The following is a 20,974-nucleotide window of genomic DNA, read 5'->3' as shown; positions in this document are numbered from 1 at the left end:
TCATCCCATACACACACACACACACACACACACACACCATGCAGTCACCCTGCCTCTCAGTCACAGCCTTGCTCTGTCTGTGCTGGAAACACGCGTGACACCCATGTCTCAGTATGTTGCTGCAGTGACCATGAGAGGCATGAAGGACTCCATTATAAGAGAGTGTCGCCCTAAGCATTTCGGCCTGCCATCTGCGCCACTGTAATTCCCCCACCGCCCACCATTCCATCTGCGGCAGCTCCCGACTCACGGCAAAAGCCAGATGATTTGTTTGCCAGTTTTGTTGTTTGGCTGCGTGTGTGTACAGAATACCGGCCACGGCCAGCTGAATGGTGGGGTCCCCTGGGGTCCTGAATCTACACAGAAGGTGAGGGGATGGGGGTTGGTGGGGGTCACGCAGATGTGGGCTCCTCTGTGCTGACTGCCGGGGATGTACTCACACCCTTTGAGTTCTTGTCTCCTTTGAGACTGGCTCCTAAAGTTTAATCAGCACACCTCTTGAACAGAACGCTGCCTCTGTGCCTTGACTTATTCCTCTTACCTGAGCAGTAGGACTGAAGCCAAGCTCTCTTAGTGGCCCTGTTCACACCTGGCATTAACATGTGTCTTGGGTGATCCGATCACAAGTGGACAGCGCTAAGAACAGGTGTGAACGCACTCAAGACGCATTGAGGACGCATTGAGATCCGATCGCTCAGACCACATTCGGAGGTGGTCTGGGCCACGTATGGCCACATTCTTTTAGCATTGTGGACGCGTATGTGTCCTGGGCCACACTGAATGACCACCTACTCAACTGATGTCCTCTGCGTAAGCGAAAGTATGTACTCATTTGCACAGCAAAGGCGTTCACACTGGTGTGATTAGCTGTTTAGTGCATAGGGTAAAACCGGTGCAATCAGAACACGAGATTGGAAAAATTCTAGCTAATTTTAGCTTTGAGGAAACAGCTATTTAACATTAAAAATATAGCAAATGCTAACTGAAAACTACGAGAAGCTTAATATCGCTAATGAAAACATAGCGAACCATGTAATGTAGCCTAACGCACGCTACATAGCATGAAAAATAAATTACGTGCGAAAGGGTTTTAAAGTGCGACAACAGGCAACAACAACAACTAGAGGTTGCAAGCTACCTCAAATGCTTCCATGTCCCAATATATTACTTGGAAAAATGGTATTATATATGTGAAGTGTTGTAGTTCTACAAATACATGTCAGTAGACAGTAGTTAGTGGGAGTCAAGATTTACGATATCATGAATTTGATAGGGACATTCTAAAATACTTAACGTGGCTTAATGTTCCAAAACTGTGATCAATGATCACCAAATTTCTCTCGGTCATCTCTTGTCAGAAAAATCAAAACCAAAATCCTAGGAGTATGATAAGCGGTTTAAGCGGTTTCCTCTCCATTGACGCCCATTATAAGGAAAAAGCTTAACGTGGCTTAATGTCCCAAAACAGTGATCAATGATCACCAAATTTGTCTGACATCTCACATGTCATAAATACTATCTCCTATCAAAAAAGCAAAACTGAAATCCAACGAAAGGGGTAACTATCTTGCGTTAAGCCGTTTCTTCTCCATTGACCCCCATTATAAAGAAAAAGCTTAACCTTATGGCATAGCTTAGCATTATGGACCAAAACAGCAACATATCAGGACTACACTTCTCTAACACGTTTCTGATCATGAACACGTTCAAGAACCAACACGACCATGGGTTTAATATAAACGCTGCCATTTTCATTGTAGTTTTCCCCATAGGAACCCATTATAAAGACACTGCTTGCAGCTAGCAATGTGTAGGCCTACTGCTGCAATAAGGAACAATAAGGAAGGCTTTTCTGCCGTTATAAGGAAAAAGCTTAACGTGGCTTGATGTACCTAAACATCGATTAAAGAAGGCCAAACTTCTCTCACGCATCTCTTGTCATAAACACTTTCACATATCAAAAAAATCAAAACCGAAATCCAAGAAATATGGTCATTATCTTATGTTAAGCCTTTTCTTTATTATGGGCGTCAATGAAGAGGAAAATGATAATGTAAGATCATTTTGCATACAGAGCGGGGAAGTGAGATCCGATCACAAGTGGTCACTCGAGACGCATGTGGAGATGCATTTTAATGCCAGGTGTGAACAGACGTACTTAGAGCTGTCCACTTGTGATCGGATCACCCAAGACGTATGTTAATGCCAGGTGTGAACAGGGCCAGTGTGAGCCAGCTCAGCCCCTTCAGCTTCTCAGTCCTCCTTAGATAATCACTCTTAAGTAAATATCAACCACAGCAAGAGACGGGGCGGCAGGGAGACAGACAGACATTGACTGAAAACAAGGCTGATTCTGAATGCCCAGCTATGCCTGTGACAACTTCTTTTCACATCAAAGACGTTCTGGGAAGCAAGAATCAATCGCGCTTTACAAGAGAGAAAGGGTTCCTGTGGCTCATGTCGGGTACTAATGGTTGGTATTGACGGAAACACTTTTGGGAGTGTCTGGGAGTTGGAACTTATTGTGCAAACTCTGGACGGTGAATTCTAGAGAAGAACCGCTGCACAGCACTAGCCTGTGACCAGCTGCACTGTATTGAACTGCTCTGACCTTTTCTAGCAAAGCTCTAACAATAGCACACTTCTCCCAGACCATAGTTCTACCACTCAAAAAACGGTCAAAGTCCCAAAGTTTTTTATCCATTTATACATGCTGGTTATTTACTGAGGCAACTGTGGGTTAAATACTTTGCCCAAGACTGCCTGTTGCACTGCCCAAGCGGGGAATCGAACCAGCATCCTTAAACCTGCTCCTAACCACTACACTGCTACCCTTTAGCTGAGATCAGCATCAGGAACACGAGGCCACATATCAGAGGTACGTTTGGGTCAAAGCTGGTGATATCCCTGAGAAAACGGCGGCAGAAAAGCATGAAGACACAGAGCCCCCCGACTCACTTACCTATGGTGTAGAATCGCTTCAGCTCACTGCACCGGGGACTGCATCGCTGGGCGTTGGTCGTGTTGTTCCCTTGTACCGCGAACGTATTCGCCTTGGTAACTGGTGGAGAAGCTCTGTGTAGCAGGCCACCCACCAGGGGAGGGGAGTATCCATGACTGGCGATGTCCACTGACTGGGATTTCTTCTTCAGTCTACCCAAAAATGATGACAACAACAGTATGGTTACAGCAGGGAAAAAATACACAAAACACACGGTTCAACCGCACACGGTTCCACAAAGCCTCCAGAAACAAAATGTGACCTTGAACATGTGCAGTCAGTGTTCAGAAATTAATTTCTGTTGACAGTTCATTAACAGGTCTGTTAATTTCAAGTTAGTAAATTCATAACAGAGTTGTAGAGATTGTGGGTGGATTTCAAGGTAATTAACCCAGGCATTCTGATTGCGTAGGCCTCCCCTCTATCAATGTGGCCTTACAGAGCCATAAGAACAAGCAACATTCCTGAGGCCACCAGTTAGCCCTTGCCAACAACTAATGGAATCCTTCCCCAGTGATGTTCCCAACATGCTTAAATTTGCATCCACCTGACACTTACCATATGTATGATGTGTTCACTATAAAACAGGAGGTCATTGTGAGAATCATGAATGCTTTCCCACAAATTTCAGGGAAGCTTTATTTTATTACTTTTTATTTTAAATGCCCATAGCTGTTTTCCCTTTTTTCTTCCAATACTTCCAATATGGAATGTCTAATTATGTCCTTAGACACTGATTCTATTGCTGCAATCCCTACTGTCAGCCTGGGAGGGCAGAGACAAACAGACATGAGTTGGAGGAGGACACCTGCTACGCAGCTTTATGCAGGGAGAACTGCATGCACCTGACCAACCAGGGGATCGCTAATGTGCAATGGAGCAGACTAAACCCCTGCCCTGATGACACGGCTGGGATAGAACCTGGGCGGTAGTGCCCAACCTTGTGCTTGCAAGGTTGGGCAAGGTTGTTGCAAGGTTAGGCTGTTTATTGGCTGAGCCACTCCGGTGCCCCCAGGGTAGCTTTATTTATTGGTTCATTCTACACTAAGCCTTTCAGACCACATAACATTGGAAAAAGTGCTGCTTGGTTTGAATATGGTAGTAAATCTGGTTTACAAATAACTGCAGGGTACTGCAGACCAACTTTCACTGCAAACACAAGAAAAAAGGAATAGTAATATACTGGTAATAATAATAGATTGCATTTCTGTAGCATCTTCATTGGATCTCAAAGCAGTGGTGGAACAGAACACTCAGTAAACATCAGCTGAGGGAGTTTAGAGATTTAATTGGGGAGAGATTTAATTACCCAGCAACATGGAAAGGGGGGTGGGGGGGTGGGATGGTGGTGGTGGTGGTGGCTGAGCATTTTCCCAGGACATCTCCTGCTCTTTTCAGCGAGTGCTATGGGATCCTTAATAGCCTCAGTGATTCGGGGGGACTGCCCCCTGCTGGTCCACCAACATCACTTCCAGCAACAGCCCTGGCTTTCCCAGAGAATCAGGTGGTTACCCAGCTGCACTTAGCACCTCAGGCATCACTCAGTTGATCATTACAGGGTGGCCTGGCTGCTTAATCACATCACAAGGAAAAAAGCACAACTTGGACTGTCATTTTTACTCAGGTCAAAGTGAAGGAATGTCACTGGAGGTCAAGTGTATGACATTAATAGAGAGGGTCATCCTAGGTTACACAAACACAAACACAAACACACACACACACACACACACCATTTTAAAAATCTGGGGTGGGGGGGGGGTGTGGTTGGATTTAATCTTATCAATCATCTAAACTGATTCCATTCTTTAACTCATTCCATTGAGTACCTCCAAGTTGTTATATGACTAACCCAAAATAGCCTGTCAGAATGATTTGCTCTCTGAACAGAACAGACACTACAAGAAGGCAAAATGATTGAAGTTGATTTGAAACTACACTGCGCCACCAGCATTACATCCCCAAATGAACTGGTGGCTGAAACCTCTGCCAATTAGCAACTGCTGTGTATGTTACCTGAACTGACTTCATCCCCATTAATTGTATATGCACATATGGAAGTGAACTACACTGAGTGAGTCTCTGACAAGCTTTCAACTGTCGACTGTGAAAAGGAGCACTCTCATTCTGTCCATTACAGCTCTGCCAGTGTGGTGCCACGCTCCCTGGGGAGCTAGGGGCTGCACTGGGTTACTATGGATAGCACACAGAAAACACTTTTGTCTGGGCTGGCATTAAGGCAGTAAAAAGCAGACATCCCAGAGGAAAACAGGAGAAGTAAGCTTTCAGTCAAACACAAACTGCAGTTTCATTAAAGGATGACACTTGTTTATTCCCAGCTAATTGGGCTCCTTCTGACAATTCTTTAACCTCATCAAACTGTCACAATTTTGCAAGAGCACTGTCAAAGCATTACACATAAGTAATGCTGAGAGTTTCACATGCTGGATATGTTGTAAAAGCGCTATGTTTACAATAATGTGAGATTGTTACATGGTCACAATAATGTGTTACATGTCATCAATTTTGTGAGTGTTACAAGTTAAATTAGTTGCAGTCCCTGTCATGACGCTCCATTAGAGCAAGCAAAATTACACACAGCCATAATGCATAATTGGGCGGATGCTGGGACCATTCAGGGTGTAAAAAGCACACAGATATGGTAGACTCAGCTGTTTGGCCAAACTGAGCACTCAAACATAAAGAGGATGTGTGTAACTGATTAAACTGATTAATTTTTCTTTGGGAGAGGACCGACTTGTGCTGTTTGCATTTTCTGGTAAGATGATTACTGTAAAAAAAAAAAAAAAAAGACTAAGTTTTTATTTTTGTGCTGCTGGATTTGTGGGCTGAAAGCCTGTTTTTGGTAAATACTTCTTTGTGAAGATTACTGGAATTCAGCAGACATATGAGCGAGACTGAGTGAAATAAACAGAGTCCAAAATTGAAGCATTACTCATACTTAAAAAAAGTGTTTTATTCCTTCTTTCTTTCATCCCTGAATTCATCTTTTTTAAAAGCCCCTGTCAATAAAAACAGCAGGGCAAGACTCAACCATTTCATTCAGCATCTCTCTCTAGCTACTCTAGACCCGCAATGCAAACTGGTTTCATAAGGCAATTTGAGCTGGGTAGCAGCAGCCACAGAAACAGCAGTGAGCAGAGAGTGCCACTCGAGTCAGAGGACAGGGAATTAAAAATAAACAAGCGGAGGAAAGAATGTGCCTGCTTCCTGATGAATTGCATTTCAATAAGCCAGTGAAGTGTCCATTAAAACACAGGGGCAGACTGGCAATTATGCAGAGCCAAAATGGGGTCCAGCATGCAGTGTCACCTAAATGGAGGGTCCAGAGCCAAAATGGAGATGCAGTGCAGTTCCACTTAAGAATAAGAATAAGAGAGATTTATTGTCATTGTCCAGGACAACAAAACTATAGTTAAGCAGAGGTCCCAAAGCCAAAATGGAGACGATTGGCAGATTCACCTAAGTGGAAGGGTCAGAACAAAAATGGAGATGTAGTCCAGTTTAAGCTAAGTGATGGGTTCAGTTTTCCAGCACTGAAGTCAAAATGCAGCCCCTGACAACAAGCCAGAGCAAGTTTCTCTGGAAGTGGTTCACCACAGAGCACATTCATTCATCTGCAGCAGAAGATGTGCACGCCAGCACAACTGTAAGAACATTGCTACTCTTCACTGCAGGTTCCTGCTACAGATTTAACAACAGATCTGCAAACACTCCTTTCTTATTCCTCTTATTACTTCTTCTTGTCATCCTTATGTACTTTCAGACTCAAGGAATGAAAGGACGCATGCCTACGGCTCTTTGTGAAAGAAGCTGGTTACAAACAGAAACCAAGAGCACAATGGGGAAAACTTGTCAGTCCATGCAAAAGCTATCCCAGCATCCTCTGTGTGAAAACAATAATTAGGCCTTCTCCACCTTCAGAGGATGCAGTGTTTCAGCACTGATTGAGTAGGGATTATCTGAGGGACTCTGGAAGCCCAGGTTGCTGTGAAAGCATCTGGGTATGGCAGCTGCTTTGTGCCATTCTAAGAAACACACAAAGCCATCAGCTTTTAAACAGAGCCAGAGGTATCCTCATCTTCTGACGCAGTTGTGAGACCTTCACAATAGTTGCTTTTACCCTTCCGGCCTATTAAAACTATGCAGTGTCTATTAATACTAAATACTATGCTATGTAAGGCCTTGGTTGGACTTGCTGCCAAAACACAAAAAGGTATCCCTGCATTCTCAAAACGTTTTCAACAGATTATGTGAACAAACTCAACAAAACAGAAGTGGCTTCCCTTTTCAACACTGATGACCATTTAACTAAACAAGAGGACCAGATTCTGATTCGTCGGCCTGCACAGCAAGGTCTCAGCAGTTAATTAAGTCATCCTTGGCCAAAGTTTCGGGCACGGTGGGAGATAAGGGCTACATGGGCGCTGCCAAACCGGCATGGCTCCCTGTGGGTGCAGCCGGGAGGAAACGGGGTGATGGTGCCCACGCGTCTGAGTAGCCTCAACCCCAGGTGCGGCACGACACCGTAATCCCCCCCTCCCCAAACGCCAGCGGAGCTTGGCTGCGCTAAACCGGAGGCCCCAAGCTGGGACCAACTGGTAGGAAAACATGATGAAGCAACTCTGCCATGAAAAATTCAAACAGGGAGAGAGCTTCATTCACCTGCTCATTCTGCTTAGTCACTGGGCCTTATGCCCTATCGTCTGGAAACTGATAATCCAAACTGCTGGAGGCTTTCTGGGGTTCATCACAGACACTACAGACAGAGTTGTCTATATTTTTTCATTGGGTGTCTATGCCTTTGTCTTTACTTTAATAACAGGTTTTTGTAAATTATAGGGGGCTGTGGGTATGAGCTGAAAGCAATGCACTTTGCTCTTACTGAATGTGGCTGAGCTTCTTTCAGATTTTTAATGCGGTTCCCTCAGCAATTTGTAAGTAGTGTGAGAATGCCCCACTAACTGATCGCCTTTCATTACATCCATCTGTCTCTAATGAGTGGCCTGCATGGTGCTCGGTCCATGACCCACTGACAGTGTGGTGTTTACACAAATCGAGAGGTCTACCCATTATTCAGAACCACAAGCAGGAACCAATGGGGAGGATTAGGCACTTACTCAAGTGTTTTGAATAACCTGCTGTAAACTACTGCAGGGCACACCTTGACGAGGGTTTTTTATTTCTTGTTTAACTTTGATTCTTGCTCCGTTCAAAGTTTGAACTGTGTTCACCCCTCAAACACAGAAGCCTCATTAAGGTGATGTGAGGAGAAGGTTTTATCTGTGTGAGCAGGTGGTATGGAGAGCCAAGGCCATGTGGTCCAACACTACAGCATCCTGGGCAGGAAATGTCACTTCATATTGCCAGAGATGCACAAACATGTTTGGGAGCAAGAGTCAAACTGATATGCAAAGTTTGAAAACAAACAATTAACCTCTGCTTTGATGGAGGCTTTTGCTAAGTGTGCAAATAATAGCATTTGTGGGTCTTGCTTGATGGACAGTTCACCTCACCCTCTGGAAGAGTTCTCTGTTGAACCAAATCTGAATCACAGTGGTGAAGAGCCTTTCTGCATTTGCTCTATAGCCGATGATTACCAAACAGAGGCCGCTGCGCTCACCTCGTTAATCATCATTTCCCGAAAGCCTGGGGGACGCGGTCAGGAACAGCCGAGCTGTCGAGGAGCGGCCGCAGTGGGATGCTGTTGACACATCCTGTCTATAACACACATTTTTTTACAACAAGAACAGAAAAATCTATGAAAAGTTGGGAGTTTTGGTTTTTTCTGTGTTGCCCTTGTGCCCACGGGGGTCGTTGGAGAGCCACAGAAGTTCATTTGATTTGTTGTGTGACGTGTAAACAAAGGCTTTGGGATAAGCCACAAAATGCTTATCAGTCACATACTAAGATGGATTAGGCATGTGCCAGAGGGAACGCTTGCTGCTGCACAACTAGCTTCCAAAAATATTGCCTCGGTCGCATATAGATTTGACGTCACTACTGTAAAGACATGACCTTCTCTACTCAATGTCATGAAGAATGTAATGTAAGTTGTGTAATGAAATGTTATGTAAGACCTTTGTATAGCGGAAAAACCATTACATACAGCACTGGAAATACTGCACTCTTTCCGCCTCCTGGGAACCAGGAGAGGCTCTGCCTGAGTGTGCACCTGGAAGCACACTTTACTGAAAGTCCACAATTTCCGTCGCAAAGCAGTGGCTTCGACCATTGGTCCGAATGCATCGGCTGATCGGCAAAAGTGGGTGGGTCTTGCACCTGTCAGAATGCTGTGCTGATTGACAGTGGGCTTGCTCTCCCTCCCACATGTGCTGCTGTGATTCAGGTCACCTCCAAACGACTCTCAAATGAGTCCATCTGAACTCGCGACAGACCTGCTCATGTCACATGCTCCTGTTAACCTGCCCAATGTGTCTTGTACTCGCAGGTGTCTTCTCAGGTGTTTCAAAGCAATTTCCCTCCCTCTCCTCCATATCTTCCCCATAAAGGAGGGAATCAAAGGAATTGAGATTGTGAGGGCAAAAGCATTATTCAGCGAAGGTCAACTTCCTGATGATGCTGGCGTGACTAATGACGCCATTGAACAAATAGGCTTCCATTAGGGGCTGCGCAGATCGGAGTGGTGGGCCCGTAGGAGCGTGGTAATGATAATGAGTGCACCTCCCGAGTGCGGGTGCCATAACCTGACCCACCGTGAATCTTAATGAAGCCTTCACCAGCTGCTGGAATAGCAAATCACACTCTGGCCACACTCTGGACTGTGTCAGTGTCTGAACAGTTTGGTGACGCGAGCCTCCCTCCACCCTCTATAAGCAGTAGAGCATCAATTCCCACCACCATGTGTCTGATCCACATGCTGGGGGAAAAGCACCTGGATATCAATGGCCATCAGATCTTGTTGAGTGTGCACAGAGATCGGTGCTCCTCACACCTCCAGCTGCACAGTGAACTCGTTTCTGCACCATTGGTCCAGTCCACCTATATCAGATGCACTGATATGGCAAACAGAGAGCTTACATCTTTATTCAAACCCAGAGGGGAGGGGCACCATTTCACCAGAGCAATAGCGTGAAGTACCTTGCTCATGGGTAAAATGGCACTGTCCCAACAGCGAGGGTTCAAATCTTACCCTTGGTCATGAGAACGCTTGGCTCCAGGGCAGGATAGATTCGATTTGTTGTTCAAAGGCATTCTCTGAATTTTATTTTTGACCCAGCTTAGACACGAGCTTTATACTTTGGGGCTTTTTTGTCACTTAAGGGCAAATTTGCCCGTGCCCCTGTGTCTTTTCTGACACTGCCCTTGGCAACTGCTGCCAAACCCTCACAGTCCAGCCAATCAGCAACAGCTACAGATTATAACCTCAGCGTCTTCTTACCATGGGTCACATGACAAAGCATGCAGGAATGAGCACAGCGTTATGAATTTAATGTGCTACCACTCCAAACCCACTGGAACTAATAAAAAGGTGCACTATTGTTGGGCTAGTATTCGGTCCTCTGTACACTGTAGCCTTTAAAGAATCTACATTTTACAGTGTCATTTTCCATATTCATTATTCCTGATTCCCTAAAATAAAACTGAAAACATTTTACCAAAGTGCAAAGTATGGACAATGGACAAGGTGATTGCATGATGAGCAAAGCTTAAATCAAACCGAAGTTCTGGTCAGAATGAGCAGGTCGTACTGAGGTTTCATTAATGTCAGTTTAATGTCATTTTAAGCTTCAGCACACAGCTTGGCACAGCACTTACACATTGTCAGTTATCATACCTACTACAGACCCCAAAGCAAAGCAAAGCTGCTATCAAAAGGGGTTTCATGTTGCAGAAAAATGAAGGCTGCTCCCTTGATTGATAACTCAATGCAGACTGTACCTCGGCCTTCCTTGGGTGCGTGAGAGATGAAGACACACAAGGCGCTGTTGTGATGAAAGGTAGTGGGTGGGAATGCCATGTCTTCCTCTTCAGCTGCAGGCTCTGTGATGGGATCTTTACCTCTGACAAAGCTTCACACAAGGCTGTCATTTTAGCAAACACTCGCTCCGCAGACTTTGCAATGCATGTACTCCCTGGCTTTTTGTTTTCCTATTAGTCTCTGCAATGGGCCAATAGTGACAATATCTTGGATCTTTTGATTCAGGTGTAAAAAAGGACACAGATTTGGGAATCCCTGGTCTTCACCTCCATAGACTTTAAAGTGGAGGCGGGTCAAGATGAGATTTGATTTTGCTGTGCTTTTGCCCCTGGGGTTACAGTGGGAGTGGATGCCGTGGTCTGCAGTCAAAGAACTGAAGCTCTCTGAGGTGTCTCTTGGTGTTGAATGGTGATACTATTTTTTCTCCTAAGTAAGTTCAAAAGGTAACATTGCCACATCATAAACGTCACAAGATTTTGCAATGTACATTACATAAATACCTAAATGATGTACAGCAGTTTATTCAATGAGACCATTTTCAAGCTTGGATGCACCAACAGGCTTGCCTCTTTCTAGTTGTTTGTGAATAACTTGATTATGTTTGCAGAAAAAAAACAACAATTACCATTACAACAGTAAACATCTGCAAACAAAGCAGCGTTCCTGACGTTTCTGGATGAAATTCTGAGCACGTACATGCAAGCATAAGCTCCAGACACTGCTTGCATCTTTCTACACCGCGGTTTTAATGATTTATTCACCACTTAACAGTGGCTGCCAACAAAGTGGGACAGTTTTGCTTTTATCAAGGCCCGCCCATAAATCAACAGCGCAGAACATTAACTCAGAGGCCAAGGCCACTATTCATTTGTGAAATGTATCAATATTGTGCGAGCGATCCCTGAAGTGATGAGCTTCCATTTGACTAACAGCGGCACCACTGTAGAGCACAGGACAAAAAAAGAAAATAAGGAGTAAAATCTGAATAATATGATTCATTATATGGCTGTGTGTGGCTTTGTCGTTAACCGCTCCTCTGGATATTTGTGCTGTGCCAAGGCGGCTGCTGTAAGGAGGGTGATGATGCATGATTCTCTGCCCTTTCCCCCCCCCTCCCCAGCCCAGCCCACCCTGGCCTGGGCCATGCTCTCGGGGGCCACTCTGTTTACAGGTCCCCGTCCTGCTTGCTCTCCCATTGGTAGGAGTCCCAGAGCAGGCCAGAATGTGACTGGATGAGGACTTCAATGATGCAGCAGCTGACACACGTGCACCCTTTCTGTTTTGACTGAAACTGTACACTCACACAGAGAACCATCTCCTGAATCTATTTTCAGACTTTTACAATGACTGCAAAACTAAGAACGTTGCCCCCCCCCCACAAAATGTACTCTCACCACCATGTCTAGGAGGAATGTCAAACTTTGACGGCTCCCTGCCTATACTGAGTTTCTCTGAGAAAGCTGCTTTCATTGCAGTAGGTATTCTTATTAATTCACATAGTTGGACAGGGAGTAAAGGAGCCACGATAAACCCTGTACAATTGCATGAAATCTAATTCTACTGTTCACCATCAGAATATATATCAAAAAAGACACACACTAAATGTTATTGCAATTTAATTGGTCCTGGGTGGCCATTTTGTTCTATGAGCTTGTTTTTTGAGAAAGTTGAGCATATTAAGTTCACCTCTTCCGTATGTCACCTGGTAAAACGGTGATATATAGTCAATGACACATTGCTTCAGTTAGGTGCAGTGTGGTCACATGGCCATTATGAAACTCTCCTCTTATTTCATTTCAGACTTGCTGCCCAAAATTCCATTGCACACGTTCCATTTAAGCATTATTACCTACGGCACATATTGGATTCTGATTCTTTTTCCTTCCTTGACCCCCTTCCCGTCGTTAATCTTTTATCAGCCCTTCAATATTTAATGTTTAATCTCTGGCAGAGGAAAACTCTCCAGCCCGCCGTCTTCTGATCGGGGCGAAGTCTGAAACTTTGAGTGCTTTTCTCCTAGGCCTGTGACAGACATCATGCTTTGTTTCAACACTGATGCAAAGCTAGCATACAGCTGCGCATTGGTGTTTGAGTTGCCTGCAGACACATTATCAATTTCTCACACAGAGGCTGCAATGATTGAACCCACACATTTCTCGAAGCAAGGTCTGCTCCGCCATTTCTGCCTCTTTTTGGCATGTCGCGGGGCTGTAATCTCGCCAGCCACCTCCATGCCGTGACCTCTCGTTAGGCAAGAGGCGAGTTGTCAAGTCCGTTTGTTAAACCGCAACCTTCAGACTCACTGCCCTCTCTAATAAGCACCCCCCCCGCAAACGAATGGATTTCAGACTGAACAAATGCCCTTGAAATGTTAATGTATGGCCCTTACTCGGATCAGTCCAACCCCCCAACCACCAAGCAAGCTAAATATTTCACAACCTGCTTGGACCAGGTCCTCGAATTATCCCTGCGATCATGGGGCATCTGCTAACTCTGAGATGAGCTCGGGGAGGCCCCCCCAGCATCTGCCATTGTGTGGGTCACTGGCGCTGGCTGATGAGGTCACAGGGCTTGGATGTTGTTGAACAACTGGTCATTAAACTCGGGGAAAGGGGGCGAAAGCCTCACGCCTAAGCATTAGGCTGACATTGTTTTTTCTGAATTAGCGTACGCTTCTAACACGCTGGCTACTGACTGTTGTGTGAGGCCAGCGCTCAGACACGCAGCGACTTTGACGAGCTGGTCGGTACAGCAACAGCAGCCCCTCTTTGCGCCAGTGGCCTTCCCCAGCGGTGGCTGCCGTTGGCCTTATCCAGTGTGATCTGGACCGATGTGGGCGAGCTTCCTCTCCGAGACAGGGAGGCGGACAGCTGCGAAAAGTTTGTTTCCGCTGGCCTCCTAAATTTAGGCCTATGTGGGCACAGAGACGCTGCAGCTGAAGAGGAAGCACTGAAAAAGTCAATGGGCTGGAACTCCCGTCCTTGTGTCTGTTCACCAATTCTAAAAATGTTGACTTTTTTCCCCCCACAGACTAATTACACACGGGACGCTTTAAAGCGATTGGATTTGTAGCTATTAAGAGCAAGTAAACATCAGCTTCACAAGCTGATGAATGCACACGAGGCACCATGCAATTAATACAATTAAACTCTCCGAGAACTTTTCATGTAGTCTGTGGGCGTATTTAAATTTCAATTTAAAAAAAGGAGCTGAGGCTTTTTTAATACTGTGTGCCTATTTCTAAAGCTCCACGTGACAATCCAACAGGCTACAGAGGCTCATGACCAATTTGAATCCTGAACTTTGACCCAGTTTTAAGATCAATATAAAAATAAACTTTACTGCTCCCAGGACAGTCAAATCAAGCTCCTCTGCACCCATAATGTTAAACATCAGACGTACAAAACAAATAATCAATAGATCAACAGTAATATAGAAATGCACTAAATCCAAATATGGGTGATGCTTATTGTGGACACCCCAGTTTAAGGACACATTCTTATCCCCTCGTACGAGGTACTGCCAGGAGAATAAGGATAAACTGGTGTGTTTGTTCGCCATATTAATTAGTTACACAAAACAGAGTTTCAGAATGGGCTGGGGTGTGGGGGCATAGACACAAAGAGACGCAAATCATTTACAAAAGAAAAATCACATCTGCCCTGAGTTTAGCTCTCTTTATGTGGCAACCTGCATTTACATAATGCTTAAATAATATTTTAAATGCTTCTCTTCTTAAAACCCAAGGTTTAAAAAATACATGACCACATGCTATCCCTGCTTGGGTCCCTGACTTTTAGCTGTACCGAGAACAGTTTTAAAATTAATGTATGGTGATTGCGTGTGAAGAGCTCACGTGGTACATGTATATACTCCTATTATTATACTTTATATTTCTATGTCTCAACTGTAAATTTTGAAGAAGGGGTCATTGATCCCATTCGTAAATACTATACCATCACTATCAATTTGAAAATAACTATCCCATTAGTATTCCATTAGGACCCTATTAGTAAGTAACAATTCAGCTACCCCTTGAAAACTGCAGAGCAGAGAGAAAGTGACCCAATTCAGAGGCCAGTACAATAGTTGAGGCCTCCCACAGGACACACTTGTACATGCTGTGTGTGAAAGATGGTTTGACTGTTTTTGCTGTTTTTGCATTTGCAAGAACACCAAAGGGCTACATTGCTGCTTTCCTGCAGGTCACCAATCTGTATGGTGACATTCCACTTCCTGGCGCCTCAGTCCAGGAAAATTCTAAAAAGGGTGTTGATTTGATTCCCAGGTGGCCTGATGCTGTTGTACCCTTCGGCTAGGTACCTAAACTGAATTGCCTCAGTAAATATCCAGCCTTATAAATGAACAACATGTAAAACTGTGAGATATGCAAACAGCTCTGAATAAGAGCCAAAAACCCACTCGAGCAGGCCTCTGTACAACCTCTGCGGCCTTGTTTCCATCAGGGAGGGGAAGGCGTGAGGCACGTGTCAGGGGACATGCTGGTACATCGCCTGCACAATGCTATCTGCTCTATCTGAACAACAGCCTGCCACATCCACTGAGAGCATCTAAACTGCAGGACATTCCTGGGAGGGGAGAGACTTGGATACCAAAGCATCTGCCGTGAGGCTTCTGAAAGCTCATAATTACAGGCATCACAGGAATAGCTTCTGTGAAAAGAATCCACTTTCACGGGCTCTCTGTCTGAGGACTCATTTTATTTATGTATTTATTTGTCCCTCTGGAGACGTGGAATTCTTAGAAGGGCGAGAATGATGGCATTGAAAGGCTGATTTGTTGCTTCTTTCCAAAGTGTCTTGTTATTGTTTTGAAACACATCAGGGAACACTCGGGCAGAATCAATTCAACATTACACACCATGTGAAAAAACATACATGCGCCACACATGCATACACACATATACTCTACACATGCAATCACACACACGCATGCACACGCACACACACACACAGACAACACACACGGATGTACACACACACACACACACACACACACACCATACTTTTTATCCCCACCCAGTGAGCCTTCACCTTGTCCCAGTGCAGTCCTCCTACTCTGTCTCACCTGCCCGCCCTCAGCACATACAGTAGGTCCAGGCTTTGAGAGATAAAGTTAAATCAAAGTGGGCCATATTCCCATAAGACAAACCATAATTCCCTGCTCTGGGCAAACAGGTGGCATGAACAAGTGCCCCAGCTTGCAGTGCCCTTGTTATATCTCCCATGGCACTACGAGCTGGCCTACTGGCACAGTGATGGTCATAGAGTATTGCAGGGACATACACTAGAAACTCAGGTAGTGGTGTCCTATAATGTGTCCATCCTTTATGGCCGCAGAACACAGCCAGGCAGAGAGCATGGAGGTTGGATTTGGCATTTACACACAAAATGCTCAAATGTAGTCAGGTGTGTGTGCAGGCTCACGCAAACCGGACTGTGTGCCACACTCACATGTGCATTGATCTAGCAAAAACGGCGGTCTTTTACTGAAGGGGTCTGCCATCAGCAGTCCTTGTGATTGATCAGGAAATTAACTGTGTAATGCTTGCATCGATCGCACTGTTGAGCTGCGAGTCTATGGGAAGGCGAGGTAAGGCAGCAGTAAGGGGTGACGATATGGGGCGCCAAGTGTAACAGACCTTTTTGTAGACAGAATGCCTTCTGCACATAAATTCATTACGAAACCATGTAACACCGTAACGCGTTTTGTCCACGAAAAACACAAACACGTTAACACTGTGTCCACGAAATACTGAAGAGCGCACATACTTTTACTTACACAGAAAACAAAACGGTTGATTCCTGTAGTGCACTGAATTGAGCGTTGTGCTTTTCATTTTGTGGAAAAAAGGGCTGAATGCACTTTGCACTATGTGGACGGAAGAAACTCATTTTGTAGACAAAAGTAATTCTGTCCACCAGCATTTATGCTGTTGTGGCACAAAATGCAGAATGCGCTATACTATCATCATTTCGTGCCATCAGATGTTCATTTTGTCCACTTAACTGTTTTCCTATATTACTGAAAGTATGATGTGCACGAAAGGGATTTAGCACAATATATTCCGTGACTCTGCAGTTACAGAAGGCATTCTGTCCACGAACGCAAAGGCTGCTTGACCTGTCACAGACATCAATGTTTTGCTTTCGTAGACAGAATGCCTTCTGTGCTACGAAACACATAAATTCATAACAAAACCAAGTAAGACTGTAACGCGTTTTGTCCACGAAAAACACAAACGCGTTAGCATTGTGTCCACGAAATATTGACGTCTACGAAAGTTCAAGCAGCCTTTGCTTTCGTGGACATCAGCAGAATGACCACAAGTGGTTAAGAGTCATACATCTTGACCTAAAATGATGACCTGGAAAGGGGGAGCACCAGCAGGTTATTTGTTCAAAGTCTCAAACATGCACAGATCATGTAAATGGGACTGAGGCATTTTACGTCACCGCACCAGTAAAAACCCTAACTTACTGTAGCAACACATGAATGACGTGATACTGATCTGGGAATGCTCCAAGCTGCTGCTATACATCAACAAAGGAAACGTAAGCAGCAGATGGTCCAAGCGCTGCTCTGCTTGCATAGATTTGAGTGAAGAGGTGAATCTCTCTGAGACTGTCAGTCACGGGTAAGGACAAAAGCGGAGCCCTGCTTTAGTGCTGGTGTGCACAGGGGACCTGAAGGTACCCTTTGGCCTGTCACTGCCTGTCCTTGTGTTTTGGAACTCCCCCCACACACTGCCCAGATTAATGCGGTCAGGATAATGTGAGGAGCCCCAGCTGGGCCCCTGGAAGTGAGGCGCGGGCTGGAGTACGCGGCACAGGGGCAGGGGGGTCGCCGCTGACATGTCCTGTTCTGCTGCCCTTGGGGCAGCTCTATCTCAGCAGTCTGCCATGATCAATCCATCAGCACACAGCTCCCACACACCGGTCACACACATACACACACACACACACACACACACACACACACACACAAACACACACACACACACACACACACAAACACACACACAAACACACACACACACGCATGTCAGAAACCCACACAGGACACAAATACATATATGCAGGTCACAAACATACACCCACACACAGGCCAAAAATACAAAAAAAGAATGAAATAAAAACCTGCCATTCCAAGTCTGCACCTCATCAATGCTGTGTGCTCAATTCCATGTGAAGTGATGTGCAGTTTACATACTACCACACCACCTTAGAGGTTGTATTCAACTGAAATCCCTGACAAAACCTGGATGGCAGGTGAGCAAAAAAGGCTAGATAAACGTGATTAAATCAAATATTCAGAATACATTAGTACTGTACAAATATACATTTAGATATACTTACACACGCAAGTACAACATACATATTGGGACATGCACTGCGTCTCCTGACCGTTCAGGAATAACAGGGTATGGAGAACAGCAAGACACAAATCACAGTGTTCAGGTGGAAGTATTTACAAGGTGAGCCAGACAGCGCACATGCTCAAAAGATAAACGATACCTCTCATCACTCCCCTCTTATGAGTTCACTGAAGGAGAACAGCAAACTATAATAAGACAGGCCACAAAAACACTACAGTCTAATGGAAATCGGGTCAAGGTTAAGGATCAGGTGAAGTACCATGGTTGAGGGTAGAGTGCCAGTGGAAATCATTGAGTAGTGCAATTAGTGCACCACCTCTGTCCCACCTCTGACATGGTCCAAAGGCATGCACGCCAATGACTGCTTTTTGCAGGTCTATTCCCAGCCCTGCAGGAGTACGAGGAGACTTTCAACACTGAGTGCTTTCCGCCGTCAAAGGTGGAACCTTCAAGTGCCCGCTATTTCAGCTGCTTCCAGCCCGGCTGATCTGAACTGGGCTATGTTTTCCATCTTGGATGGTAAGAGGGATGAATTAACCAAATTGCCACATTTGCAAATACACAAGGGGAAAAAAGAGCTTCGGACAGAAAAATTCTAAAGAAGAAATGAAAAGAAAAAGCAAAAAGAAAAAACATCTCAGATGAAACAGACACTCGGACAGCATAACAACTGAAGAAGCATGACAATAAGGTGGATGGTCATTTTTAGGCACACGGTGCCTGAATCATATTCATTCATTCTATTGCTATTTTCACAGATGGTCTACATGACTGAGCACAGTGATAAATAAAAACAAGAACTCCTGAATGAATTGAGCGCATTCAGAGTTCAAAACAGATGCAAGATGTATACACTGCAGGTGGATTGAAGTCTGTTGTGTCAAATACCTTCTCCACATCCAATAAGACCATGTTTCATCTTGGAATGTAGGAGGGGATGGATAAATTGGAAATCGCCACATTTAGAAATGCTATTGAAAAAAGAGAAATTAGAAATGAAAATACAAAAAAAATGTATAAACAAACACCTCAGACCTAACAGACGCCTGGATAGCATAACAATGACTTTCAGCTGGTTCCTCCAAGTTATTTTTAGTTTCAATTACTTGTGGCAGGCACCCCGGGGATGATAATTTTGAAAAAAAATCACATGATTTCTGCTTCCACGGCTTTGTGTGGAGAAGACTTTACCAGCCGGTTTTTTAAAACCACTGACGCAAATCTTTCAGCCGCCTTTTATTTGCATTTATTGATGTAAATGGCTATGAGATTCGGAGAGGCTGTCACACAAGATGTGGATGGATGATGGGAGGAGTGAGAGTGAGGTCTCAAAGCCGGTGCTGGCCAGGAACTGATCACTGAATCAAGTGTTCAACCTGACGCACTTCATCTCATTTATATTCCTTAAATTAATATAAATGACTTAAAATGAAAGGAAAATCGGTTCTATGGGGTGAAATATGTCGGAAATAGGAGTAAATTATGGAATGCTAAAATCTTACGTCTGACTAGGCTTCTTTTTCCACTTCTGTGTATTAACAGAATGGAATTTCAAAGACACCAATAGATTATTAAAACATGGCTACTATTCCATGTCCATGTAGTGGCAAAAAATTGAGCTTGTGCTATGAAATAGAAAAAGGCTAAATATATCCATTGTGCTAATTACATTTTGCAGCGCATACTGATGTACAGAATATTCTATATATTGTGTGCACACAGTATAATTTCATAATTTCAATTCATGTAATTATTTTTAATTAAAGACATCTAAAATGAAATTATAGATATATACAATTGCTTCACAAATAATCATAATTAAATTAGACGCATCTAAAATTAACATTATGACGAGTCATAACTGAATTAGAGATATCTTCAATGCAAATTACCACTAGTCAAAATTAAATTTTGGATATGTTGACCTGTAATCATGACTATTCACAAATTTGGTGTAGTAATTAATTGTAGATATCCTAAATTGGAGGTTCCATAAAGGTCAACACTAAAAGTTCCTCCGATTTAACTAGTCATAATGGAATCAGAGATATCTTAAACTGAATCTATGACCAATCATTAACTGAATTAGAAATACATTGAATCATGAATTTGACTAGTCATAATTTCATTATAGATTGGAACTGGAGTTATGACTCATCAAAATGACATTATAGATACGTTAACTTGGAATTACGGCTAGTCATCATTGAATGACAGATATCAATAATTTGTATTTGCTCAAGTGATTAAATGTTAAAACGACTTGCCATCCATCACCAACATTTGTTAAAAATAGCTGGTTGTTTTTAAAAAACAAAATAAGTCTTGGTGTTATAGAAACAGATCTGATTATTGTGTTTCCTTATATACTCTCATATACTCTGTCCAGTTCCTATATTAGTACTAAAATTTCACAGATTTCACAGAAAAATTTCACAGATTTCACAGAAAAATTTCAAAAGAAGAAATTTACTTGTTTTATGAAAAAAATTATTCTGTTGCATTACCTCTGTGATCTTTTTTGCATGAATAAATGTGGAGACCATTGCATATTGACCGACACACAGACAAACACAAATCTATACATCTCCAAACAAGGGCACATGTCAAGGTC

At 43.9% G+C, this 20,974-nt stretch overlaps 1 protein-coding gene across 2 annotated transcripts in view; it reads right to left on the bottom strand.

The window, feature by feature from the left end:
• Window positions 1–20,974, bottom strand: part of oxr1a (oxidation resistance 1a) — a 152,800-nt gene that overhangs the window by 80,798 nt on the left and 51,028 nt on the right. For both annotated transcript variants that reach the window (XM_036537999.1, XM_036538002.1), the window contains exon 3: window positions 2,963–3,153. In XM_036537999.1, coding sequence (XP_036393892.1) covers window positions 2,963–3,153 — 191 coding nt within the window. The remainder of the gene's footprint in view (window positions 1–2,962; window positions 3,154–20,974) is intronic.

Source organism: Megalops cyprinoides, chromosome 10 (genome assembly GCF_013368585.1).
Source record: "Megalops cyprinoides isolate fMegCyp1 chromosome 10, fMegCyp1.pri, whole genome shotgun sequence".
Lineage (NCBI taxonomy): Eukaryota > Metazoa > Chordata > Actinopteri > Elopiformes > Megalopidae > Megalops > Megalops cyprinoides.
Note: the sequence above shows the minus strand (reverse complement) of the source record. Positions and strands in the feature narration are given on the sequence as shown.